The sequence below is a fragment of the Giraffa tippelskirchi genome, chromosome 5 (assembly GCF_054371585.1).
Source record: "Giraffa tippelskirchi isolate mGirTip1 chromosome 5, T2T-mGirTip1v1.2.pri, whole genome shotgun sequence".
Taxonomy (NCBI): domain Eukaryota; kingdom Metazoa; phylum Chordata; class Mammalia; order Artiodactyla; family Giraffidae; genus Giraffa; species Giraffa tippelskirchi.
In genome coordinates this window covers 154231663-154243810 of record NC_137279.1, presented here as the reverse complement: position 1 = coordinate 154243810, position 12148 = coordinate 154231663, and the positions used below count along the sequence as shown (strand labels likewise).

The 12148-nt window shown below is 41.6% G+C and overlaps 1 protein-coding gene across 2 annotated transcripts in view; it reads left to right on the top strand.

The window, feature by feature from the left end:
• The window catches only part of PDE4B (phosphodiesterase 4B), a 653160-nt gene that overhangs the window by 600780 nt on the left and 40232 nt on the right, over nt 1-12148 (top strand). For both annotated transcript variants that reach the window (XM_081490838.1, XM_081490839.1), the window contains one exon: nt 8076-8188. In XM_081490838.1, the coding sequence (XP_081346964.1) occupies nt 8076-8188 (113 nt within the window). The remainder of the gene's footprint in view (nt 1-8075; nt 8189-12148) is intronic.

Here is a 12148-nt window from a genome sequence, read left to right as displayed (position 1 = left end):
CCACTAAACCCCAGGGCCAGAGCAAAACTCTATCAACTCAGCTATCAAATATATGGCCATCTACTCTCAGGAACGGGCTTCCCAGGTGGCTCAGTGGTAAAGAAACCACCTGCCAATGCAGGAGACTCAGGAAACCCACGTTCAATCCTTGGGTCAGGAAGATCACCTGGAGGAAGAAATGGCAACCCACTACAGTATTCTTGCCTGGAGAATTCCATGGACAGAGGAACCTGGTGGGCTAAAGTCCAGGGGGTCACAAAGAGTCAGACACAACTGAGTGACTGAGTACTCACACACCCTCAGAAAAGTGGCCAGGACAAGGTAGAGGCTTGTGGGCAGTTGGGGTAGAGGAAAATGTTCCTGACAGGTACTAAGCTCCATATCAAAGCCTTGGCATGCCTTGCTTCCCTTAATTCTCATAGCTAAGTCACAGCACTAGTAAATGAATTGTAGAGTCAGGCTCTGTAGACAGCTGGGCCAAACATCAACATGTTCCACTGAATTTTGAGTTGGTAAGAGCATCCTGGTCTATGCAATGTCAAACCTGTATCCTTTTCAGCTGTGTGTGATTTACTCAAATTCTCTTTCTACTCATTGCTGTGGTTCAATGAAAGGAAAGGAAACATGTTTTTTAGAAACCCTGTTCCTTTTTTTTTTCTTTTTTTTAAACTGGACTTTCCCTAGGTGAGTCTCTCTGTTGAGTACATGCACAAAACATCAGGAAGACAGGGAAAAGTACACAAATCACAGGTATAGAAATCAGTGAATTTCATAAAGTGGACAGACTCTTGTAATTAGTATCTAGGCTAAGAAGTACATCATTGCCAGCCCCATGGAAGTCCCCCTCAAGTTGTTGCCTGGTTGCTAACCCTTCAAGGAAACCACTATCTTGACTTCTAACATCACAGATTCATTTTTGCCTCTTTGGAATTTTATATAAATGTCATCACATTTTATGTGCTTTTTAACCTCTGGTTTCTTTTACTCAACATTTACATTCGTGAGATTCCTCTCTGTTTTTGCCTATGGCAATTGTTCTGATTGATCTAACCACCACATCATTTTGAAAATAGTACCACCTTCTCTAATGAAAAGAGTCTAACTATGTGAGGCAGAGAAACAAAACTGTGAAAGTCGCTCAGTCGCATCCAGTTCTTTGCGACCCCATGGACTATACAGTCCATGGAATTCTCTAGGCCAGAATACTGGAGTGGGTAGCCTTTCCCTTCTCCAGGGGATCTTAATGAACCCAGGAATTGAACTGGGGTCTCCTGCATTGCAGGTGGATGCTTTACCAACTGAGCTATCAGGGAAGAAAAACAAAAGGTTATTTATTTTCTGTGTTGGGGTAGAAAGTCTGGGAATCTTGACAGGTTGGTTTCTGATATCTACAAAGCTGTGTTAAAATTTCATTTATAATGATCCTTTATATCAGGAATCTAAAATACTCAAACTCATAGAAACTGAGAGTAGTAGTTACCAGGAGCTGGGTGAAGGGGGATTGGAGAGGTGTTGATCAAAAGGTATATAGTTTCAGATCCTCTAAGTGAATAAAATCCTAGAGACCTGTTATATATCATGATACCTATGGCTAACCATACTGCATAATATATGTAAAGATTGGTTAAGATAGATCTTATTTAAACATTCTTATCACACAGGTGTACACACACACACATACACAAAGAAGGAGGGAGGAAACTTTTAGAGGTGATGGTTAAGTTTATGAGATTATTTATGGTGATAGTTTCACAGGTATTTACTTATCTTCAAACCCATCAAGACGTATACATGAAACATGCCCAGCTTTCTTGTATGCCAATCATATCTCAATAAAAAACAAACTGCCTTTAGATATAGTTTATAGAAAATTTATATTTGGGGTGTATTGTAATGCTTGCATCTGCTAATTATATGAATTTTGGACCGCTCGGAGACCCAGTTTTCTCATCTGTATAGAGAAACCCTCATTCTGAGGGCTTCTAAACCAAATGATACAATTATTTAAAGGCCCTCCATCTTGATTTTTTTTCCAGAGATCAGTAATAAGATCCTGCTTTCCTTCACAGAGTCTGGGGCCAACTTTTAGGGCATCTGAGGTATGTTACCACCTGGACCATTGACTTCATCACTGCTGAAAATCTGGTTCCCTGCTTTCCAGCTCTGAGCAGCTTGCTATTTGTCTCCAGGATGAGGTTTCTCATTGCCCTTTCCTTTTGCCCTTCTCTGCATCTCTCCCATCCAATACTTCTCTTCTAGTACACATAGACATACACACACATGTTCTACTGAATTTACATGGGAGAGGGGAGATCATTGACTAAAAAAGAAGACTGTTACACAACAGTTTATACAATGTTGCCTATTTTCCTTTCTTTTTCTTTTGACCATGCTGCATGGCTTGTGGGATCTTAGTTTCCCAACCAAGGATCAAACCCCGGGCCCTTGGCATTGAAAACATGGAGGCCTAACCACTGGACCACTGGGGAATTCCAAGTGTTGTCTATTTTTGACTATATACATGCATACATGAAAGGATATACACAGGGGGATAACGATAGTGATCTCTGCTTGGTCAAATGTGACATTTTATCATTTCAAATATTTTGCTTCTCTATAATTTTCTAGTTGTCTCCAATGCACCTATATCCTCTCTATAATAATAAATGTGATATTTATAAAAATGTGCATTGAGCTTAAAGGTAGAATCTGGTTTTGTGTGAATTCTCCTATTTTAGCTTCCCTGTGAGAACAGTGTAAGTATTCTTCTTATGTTCACTTTCCAGATAGAGAAACGTAGTCTCAGCAAACTTAGGTAACTTGCCTGAGGTTACCCACAGAAACAAGAGGCGGGACCAGAACCAAGCCAGTCTTCTGAGTAAATACTGCGCAGTAAATATTTTGCTAATAGCTGTGTTAGGTGGATCAGAAAAGGGAAGAGGAGACTCGAGAAATGACAACATTCAGGAAAGCAATTACACAATTTGAAATAGAAACGACCCAAGGGTAAGATGCTACTTTAAACACAGCAATTTCAGGAATGCGCGGATTTCCAGCCCTGTAGTGAATCCTCTATTTTATTGACCAAGATATGGTCTTGCCCTGGAAATCTTGCTCTGTTCATTTAGCCTGTGATTTAGGTTGTGCCTTAAGGTGCGTTAGAGATAGTCATACCTCTTCAGTGTTTATCACACAGAGATGTTGCAAGGATTAATGGGTAGTGTGCCTGGTCTCCTTTGAGGAAAGAGCTTTATGAATGCCATGTATAATTACAAGATTAATATTAATTATAATTATTCATTCATCCTTTCTTCCTGTTTCTCAGCATCAAATGCAATACTTATCAGACCCACAGAAGGAAGTAAATCTTTTGTCATTCTTGTTGAAGTGAAAGAGGAAAAGAAGGGAAACAGAAGGGAGGTTTTCCCAGCTCCGTCTTCCCTCTGAAAATTCTTGACAAGTAGGGTCACCCCATGACCATACATATTACCTGCTCTTATCCTCTGGAGACTTGCTTCTGAGGTGCTAAGCATCATTCCTTCCCAGAGTCATTTTTGTAAGAAAAGGAACATAACCAGCTTTGTGGGCACATGACCTGCATGTATGCACAGGGCTCCTCACTCACAAGGACCTTATAGTCAGTCTTGAAACTTGTGATGATTTTATCTTTGATCTGTTTTGTAAGTAAAGTCTGATGGGAAAATGGAGCATAGATTCTGGTGACTTGGAGCATCAGCTCCTGCTGTGCCCCATCTCCTGCCACCTGCCTGTCTCCCCTGGAAGTATTCTCAGTACCCGTTTCCCTGATCCTTGTCAGCCTGGGGCTCCTCCAGCACCCCTCCCCCATCCCAGGACCACTGCTGCTGTCCAGTCCCAGTGAGGGCCTGGGTCCAAGTGCAGAGAGGGTTTGAGTTGGACGTGGATGCCTTGCAAAGTCTTAGGTGGGGCATGGGAGCAGCTGTCCCTGCCCTGGGCCAGCATGGCGGTACCACAGTAGACAGGGGCCATGTCTTGATCCTCTTGTCCACCCCAACCAAGGTATCTAGTGCATCCTTATGCAGAGGTGGTAGAGTTTTCTGGGGCTTGGGGCATTGGCACTATGGCAAAGGGGAATGTCTGACTTCCCCAGAGCCTGCCCAGGCCTGGGGCATGAAACACAGTTTGGAAGTTGGCAGGTAGGTGCACCCCAGCAACTGGTAAGTTGTGCATGTGCCCTGAGTCAGGGGCTGCAGGGTCTCTGGGGTCCCACAAGGGTCTGCACTCTCCTCCTAGTATCCCTCTGCCTGGAGTAACATGATTTTAAAGAGTAACTGAAACACACTGTGCCATTCATTAATTGTGACAAATGTGCCATTTTAAGATATTAACTATAGGGAACCCTGGACATGGGGTAGATGCAAACTCTCTATTATCTCTGCAACATTTCTTTAAATCTAGAACTATTTTATAATAAGCAATTTACTTAGAAAAAACAATAATACCTCCACGATAGGTTGAGAGAGAGCAACTTCAGAAAAAAGAAAAAAGCTTCACATTTTAAGACCTTTCATAGCACTTTTTCCTGCTTTTTGAACAAGGGATCATGCATTCCATTTTTTGCTGGGCCCAGCCACTTATGAAACTGATTCTGACTATAAAACCTCTTATTGAATATACAATTCTTCTATCTCTCTTCTCTTTCCTCCCCACCCTCACAAACCAGGTTTGGGGGGTTACTTTGATTGTCACTAATAATTATACTTCTGTGTACTGATTACCTACTGAGAACTGGTTATCCTATGAGATGCGGCTTCCCTGGTGGCTCAGATGGTAAAGCATCTGCCTTCAATGCAAGAGACCGAGGTTTGATCCCTGATTCAGGAAGATCCCCTGGAGAAGGGAATGTCTACCTACTCCAGTATTCTTGCCTGGAGAATTCCATGGACAGAGGAACCTGGCGGGCTACAGTCCATGGGGCCACAGAGAATTGGACATGACTGAGTGACTAACCTATACACACACACATCATGGAGATATTTTATATACTTTATCTCATTTAGCCCCTTTATAACTTTATGAGATAGATATTCTCCTTATTTGAAGATGTGAGAAATAGAGGTCCAGGGTCATGCAGTAAGTGGTAGGAGAGAAAGTCAAAATGCCTGAGGTTCACTCCAAAGCTGGCGCTCTTTCCCCAGTGCTCCAGATGTATCATAAGCCTCCAGATACCCAAGTATTTGCACGCTGCTTGGGCAGGCACTTTGGTTTCCATTCCTCTCAGTATCTACTGAGTGTCTACTAGGTACCAAGCATGAGATTTGGTGCTGGAACCACAGAGTTCTAGTGTGGAGGCCAGCCTGAGCTGCACTGACCCTTTCCTTTGGTTGTACCAATAAGTAGCTGGGCTGTGATGCCCCCATCCTTAACCTACTCTGACATCTGTGCCTCCTGCCTCAGATACTGGGATAAGAAGGCTCTCAAAGGGGGCATCAAGAAAACCTTGACAATGGATGAAGAATCTAGGAAGGAACAAATTTTCATTTACTTCAAAATTTAACTTTTTACCTAAAAAATATCGTGAATGACCAGAATAAGAGAAAGCAGTGGAGTAAGATCCTGCCATATCCATTGGCCAGTCACTGGCACCTCACTATTTTTTTTTAATATTTATTTTTATTTATTTGCCTGTGCTGGGTCTTAGTTGCGGCACCCAGGATCTTTAATTGCAGCATGGGAACTCTTAGTTGTGTCATGTGTGATCTAGTTCCCTGATCAGGGATTGAACCGGGGCCCCCTGCATTGGAAGCATGGAGTCTTAGCCACTGGACTGCCAGGGAAGTCCCTGGCATCTCACTCTTGTCCCCACTCTAGGAGCATGTGTGTGCTCGTTCTGTGTAATAGACAAGGAATGAGTTGTGGCGATGGCACTTAACTGATAGATCGTTGAAGAGTTTTCCTCTTTCTTCAGGGCTTCACTGCTATCCTTACTGTTTTTCTTTGTGAGTGGAGATCTGATCCCTTTTTTTCCTCTTCCTGAAAGAGAAATGTTAACATATCATCCCACAGTCGTTTTGTACATCAGTCTATTCAAAATACTCCACACAAGCTGCTCACTCCCCACCATCCTGGCGAATGTCTGATCTTAATTACTGAGAATCACAGGTTGTGATGTGGAAGATACCAGGGTGGTGAAGCCTGAGGAATTAGGAAGTGGTTGGACTCTTTTACAAGAGGTCTGGAGGGAGAATGAGAGAGTTCTGTCACTTCAGGAAAAGCTTCCTTAGATGAAGTGCTCTTCTGGAAGGAAATAGAGAAGAGGAGGTGTTTCAGAGACACTATAGTCAATGAGGAGATGCTTTGTGTTGAAGCAGCGTGGCAAAATTGAGGAAGAAAGAAGGGAAGGCATGTGTGAGTCTGGCTTGAAATGAGTTTTACTAAAAACACCTCAATTCTGGTCTGCACATTTTTGAGGAGTGTGAAAAAAAAAAAAAAGGAGGAAGTCACCTCCAGTGGTTTTGTGGCTTTTTAAGTGTGACATACAGGATATTGAATTTTAACCCCTGGTTTCCCTGAAGGGTAAGCATATGTGGGGGATAAACAAAACACCTATTCTTTGAAATGTGCGTCTGCGCCAAGTGGTTCCAACCACTTGGAATCTCTCTTCTGTTTATTCCCCTTTCTGCTTCAAGTGTGAGTGTCACACACATAAAATTACTCAAATAATAATAATAATAAAATAACTATGTGGTCTCCCTAGGAGTTCTGTATGAACATATAAAAATGTATTCTAAATATGACAGGAATATGTGAGTCTTTTCTTTATAATAGAATTTCATGTGAGATTTTTAATTTTACTAGTGTCTATTGTGTGCTTCCATTCCAGAAAGCTCTGTAGACTTAAAGGATGTTGTTCCCCTCAATATCAGTCACGTATGCAGGAGAGCCTGAATAGTTTTTATAGCTGTCTGTAGCATCATTAGTTCATCTAGCATTTATGAAATTAATTTCAGTGTTTACTAAGATAGGATTCTTAACTCAGTAGCCTTAAGTGTTAGCTTAGACTCACAAACTTTTGGGTATGGAATGACGTACTGCAAACGCTTAAAAAGAGTTTCATTACCCAGGAAAACTATGAACTTAAAAGCAGTGCTCTATTTATTTTTTTGAACAGACCACTGAGAAATATTTACAGAAAGCCTAGATTCCTATGGTAACAAATCTGAGCCCCCAGCTTTCATCAAAAAATCTGCCACAGTCACATCTGGCTCCACCTAAAAGTCCGGTTCAGAATTTCCCTGTGATCCTGGGAGTTGCAGAAGAGAAGTTTTAGCTTTGTTTAGTATAACAAGAACTGCCTAGACTCCAGGGCCAATAAATGTGTTCACGTAAAACTCCAGACAGTGTCTCTGAGACTGAAGCCTTATCGGGAGACCTCATTTTGCCTAGACTTAAAGGGAGACTCAGAACAGAGGAGGACTAGCCTTCTCCCCTCACTGTGTGGGTCAGTGTCTGATGAATTGAAAGTTATTCCAACATTTGCACATTCTCCCGGAATGAATGAATGCACCGGCCTTCCAACGTAACTGTCAGTTAGTTTCCCCCTCCACTTTTCGGTTGTAGGTTTCATTTAGAAGAAAAGCCAAATGAGAAAACGCTTTCCTCATTTCTCCTCTAGATTGCAAACACTCAGAAATGACATCACGCACCCTGAAGAATCCCAAGATGACTAAGGCACGGAGAGCCTGAGAAAACTGACGGCTTCTGCCTTTAGTTTTAGGACTCATGTATGCAGATGAGCTTTTAAGAGCCGGTTCCCCGCCTTCTTCCTCAGAGGAAGTTTCTTGGTAGATCGCAGACACCTCATCTAGCCCGGGGGCGGGGGGGGTGAAAACTTGGCACCAGCCATCCCGGGCAGAGCACCACGGTGATTTGTTCTCCTGGTGGAGAGAGCTGGAAGGAAGGAGTCGGCGCGCAAATAATGAAGGAGCACGGGGCCACCTTCAGTAGCGCTGGGATCAGCGGCGGCAGCGGTGACTCGGCTATGGACAGTCTGCAGCCGCTCCAGCCTAACTACATGTCTGTGTGTTTGTTTGCAGAAGAATCTTATCAAAAATTAGCAATAGAAACGCTAGAGGAACTGGACTGGTGCTTAGACCAGCTAGAGACTATACAGACCTACCGCTCTGTCAGTGAGATGGCATCTAACAAGGTAAGAGATGACCGTTTTATTCATGAAAGTGTGACCGCACAGCGAGCTGTGGGCTCCCCTGGCCTCTGCCAGCTGCAGAGGTACATGGGGACTCGACTGTCAGCTTTGTTGATCAGCCTCCGATGATTCTGTTTGAAAATGCCACACTTTGCTTGTGTCTTGATGCTTCAGCCCAAACTATTATCCTCAGTACAATCGCCAGAAACCAAACCTTTTTCTTATTGATGTCTTTTGGAATGTGTTTAAGGTGAGAAGTGTTTATGAAGTATACAAATCACTATACAAGTGAAAAAATTTTTTGTTTTGCATCTGAATGAATCCATAGGTGAAATTGTTGTGTTGCAATCAAGTGTTATATATGTTTTTTGAACAAGAAAATAATGAGACTTCTGTATAGCAATGGCGAGAATGATTTGCCCTAAAGTTTCCTAAATTCTGAAATCCTCAGAAGGACATTCTAGGATTCTCAAGCCTTTCTTTTCTGATGCTGATATGACCTAAGATTAAAAAAAGAAGCAATATACTTTGTCTCCAAAAAAGAAAATTACTTTTTTAAAGTTTGCTGCTTTGCATAATGGACTCGTTTGAAATGAAGTTCCACTCATATTGCAAATAAATGGTTTTATGTACAATGCCCAGACAAAACTTAGTGTTGGGGAGCTTTAATTACCTACCATTATATCATTTGTTTAAGTAACACCTGGATTTAGAGTGCTAATTTATGAAGGGAGGGTTGTTGCTTTTTATTTGTGTTTTTCTTTCAGAGAATATTAATTATATACATACACATATGAATGTATGTGTATGTATCTATTATTTTAATTGAAATCTTAACACTGCACCCTCATAAATACACATTTCAAAATCCCCAATCATCCTAGCCTAAGGTATTATCTTTTGTCTTAAGAGTTCTGGGGATGGGAAGAGACTTTGCTTCACACCTGCCAAATGCCCTTTCGAGCCCTGAATGTGTGTCCCTCCTCCCTTTTTCCTGGTGTTAAAAGGATTGCCTTCCTATCAAGACTTGCTGGCTCCTGCTCAAAGGATCTGAGCAGAGGAAGCATCACATCCCAAAGTTTAGTGGGGGTGCACAGTGAGTGGACTTTTCTTACTCTTGTTTATTGGTTAATGAAAGGGCAAAAAAAAGAAAGTCTCTCTCAAAGTCTAGTTCAGATTCAAGTTGGAAAAAAAAGGTTTGAGGTTTAACTATTTATTGACTTTTCTCTGAATTTCTCAATTGAAGCTAAATTCTGGGTTTTTCCAGGCTGTTGTAAATCTCAACCAACTGCTTCCCCATGAGAAGGGCTTAACTGTGTAACTTCTCCAAACCACACTAGAGTCCATGTACACAGAAGGATTCTCACACAGGCTGTAGCCCTCTTTGAAGAATTCATAGAGTCTCTGTTCTTTGCATTTTGTGATCATTGATACGTATGCAAGATGTAGATTCAGTGTTTAGGGGTAGGTTTTTTTTTTTTTTAGCAAGTTTCACCATAAAGGATACCTTGAACTTTCTTCTGGAGTCACTAAATAAAGTAGGCATCTAGCTTTAGAGGCAGAAAAAGATTTCTCATTGAAAAACTGCAAATTGCCATTAGTTTTAATTTTGAATGTTGATGCCTTGTGGATTCTAACCAGTTTAGTGTCTGGAGTACTGAAATTAGACATTGTGTGTCCTGCAAATTTATTATAAATAATTTCATATTCAATGTGTAGTTCATGAGACACTGACACCAGGGACCATGTAGGTCCTAGTGAGAATTCTAAATGCTTCAGGCTTCCGCTTCTCTTTATGGTGTCATGTGCAGGAAGCAATGAAAGTTGAATAGAGCTAACCCTAAAGAAAGGGCTAAACCTTAATGTTGACACAGTTAGCTTAAGTAGAAGGCATGTAGCTTTACCTGTTTCTAGAGCTAGATTGGAGAGGTTATAGGGCAAAGCAATTATCCTGTGATGAATAAGGCCCAGCTGACAGCAGAAGTCAATTTCAGTTTTTACAAAGATCTCTCTCTTTTTACTTAGCCACGTACCCCAACCCCAAAATCTTGATTATTCAGATAATCATCTCAGGTGAAGCTCAAGTCATAGCACATGTAATGTGATATAACGAGAATATTTTTATGGCCACCAAAAAGAACTTGATTTATATGAGTTTAGGGGGAACCAAATTATCTGTGGTAAAATTAAAATTCCATATTCAATTTTAAATATTGTCAAAATAATTTGAATATTTCATCTGAACTGCTGTTTAAAATTATCATCATCATTATATAGTCTTTTTTGGTCATCTTTGGCTTACTCTCAGTGAATAAAGGAGCTGTGGCAAATCTATGAGTTAAAGACTTGGAAGTAAGTGTGAAGATATTCTATACTGGAAGTATGTGAAAAGCATGGGCTTTGGAGTCAAAAGATTATGAAATCCTGTTTCTGTCGTTTATTAGCTACTTGGCTTTGGCCAACTTACTTAACTACTCTAAGACTTAGTTTTCTTCTCTATAAAACAGGGATAAAAGTGGTACCTACGTTGCTGAGGTTGCTGTGAAGACTGAGATTATGCATCTGAAGCACTTAGAAAGGCCCCTGATATGTAGGAAAAGTTCAAGAAGTGATAACTTATTAATAGCATCCACTGTTGCTAAGTGTGCTAAGTGGCTTCAGTTGTATCTGACTCTGTGTAACCCTATGAACTGTAGCCCAACAGGCTCCTCTGTCCATGGGATTCTCCAGACAAGCATACTGGAGTGAGTTGCCATGCCCTTCTCCAGGGGATCTTCCTAACCCAAGTATTGAACCTGCATCTTTTTGTCTCCTGCATTGGCAGGTGGGCTTTTTACCACGAGCGCCACCTAGGAAGCATCCACTACATCTTTGCAAAAAAAAAATATGTGTCTCTGATTGTGATCAGCTAAGTGACTGCTGAGTTTTGTTTGCAGCCTCTGAACTTAAATAAGAGTGGTGATGGGGGAGCCAGTGTTTTGCTTTAGTGTTTGGAGATGAGACGTGTGCCAGTCTACATGCAAATGGTAGAATATTGACTGCATCTAATAGAGGAAAAGCAAGTGTCTATATTCAGTTCATCTGGCTTGGGATGTATTTGTTTGTTTATTGTTTTTGCTTAACATTTTTGAAGAAAGCTGTGACTCAAATATTGCAACTGTCCCAAGTGAACTTCAGAGCTCAGAGAGTTAGATAAGAAACTGTTTCTATGACTTCTCCTTAGCCCAAATTTCCCTCATCCTTTAGGCCAAATGGAATTCCAGAATTACAGAGGAAGATGCAGCCAGGTGGCTCAGTATTGTAGATTATTTTCCCCCCAAGAATTACAACAAGATGGAATAGATTAAGCAGGAGTTTTACGAGGCAAGGACATTGTCTTTCAAGATGAGAAGAATGTCTAGTGAACCTTCTGCCAGCAGCCCAAGTTCAGCTAGATGTGTGAGACCTGTTTTCTGTAACCAAAAGCTTGCCTGCATACATTTATGCATTAATTTTTGTTGTAACTTTTATCACCTCCTGAATTAGAATTGTCTTGCACTTCAGTGAAATGCATCAGAGCCCGAGTTCCTCAGTGGCAAAACAGTCAGATGTTTTGAAAACAGGATGCTTGGGCTCCACATTAGAAAAAGAGGAACGGAAAGAGAAACAGTATAGAAAGGAAGAAAGCAAATAACCTCAGCAGGATCGCCAGCCCAACAACGGCATAAACACTGACCTATCTTCCTGACCTTCTCTGTGGCTCAGTTCCTGACCTCGTGTCACCAAAGCCAACCGACGTCATTGGAGGAGGAGAGGAGGAATGGCGCAGCTGCTGTGAGGGTGACTAGAATTTCCTGTCTCCTTCCTGACATACGCAGGCAGAAAAGTACAGAGTTACAACAACAGTGGCTGAGGAAGGACCGACACAGAACAGTCCCAGTGAGGTGGCATTGTGACTGGCAGAGAAGGGGGTGATTTGAATGA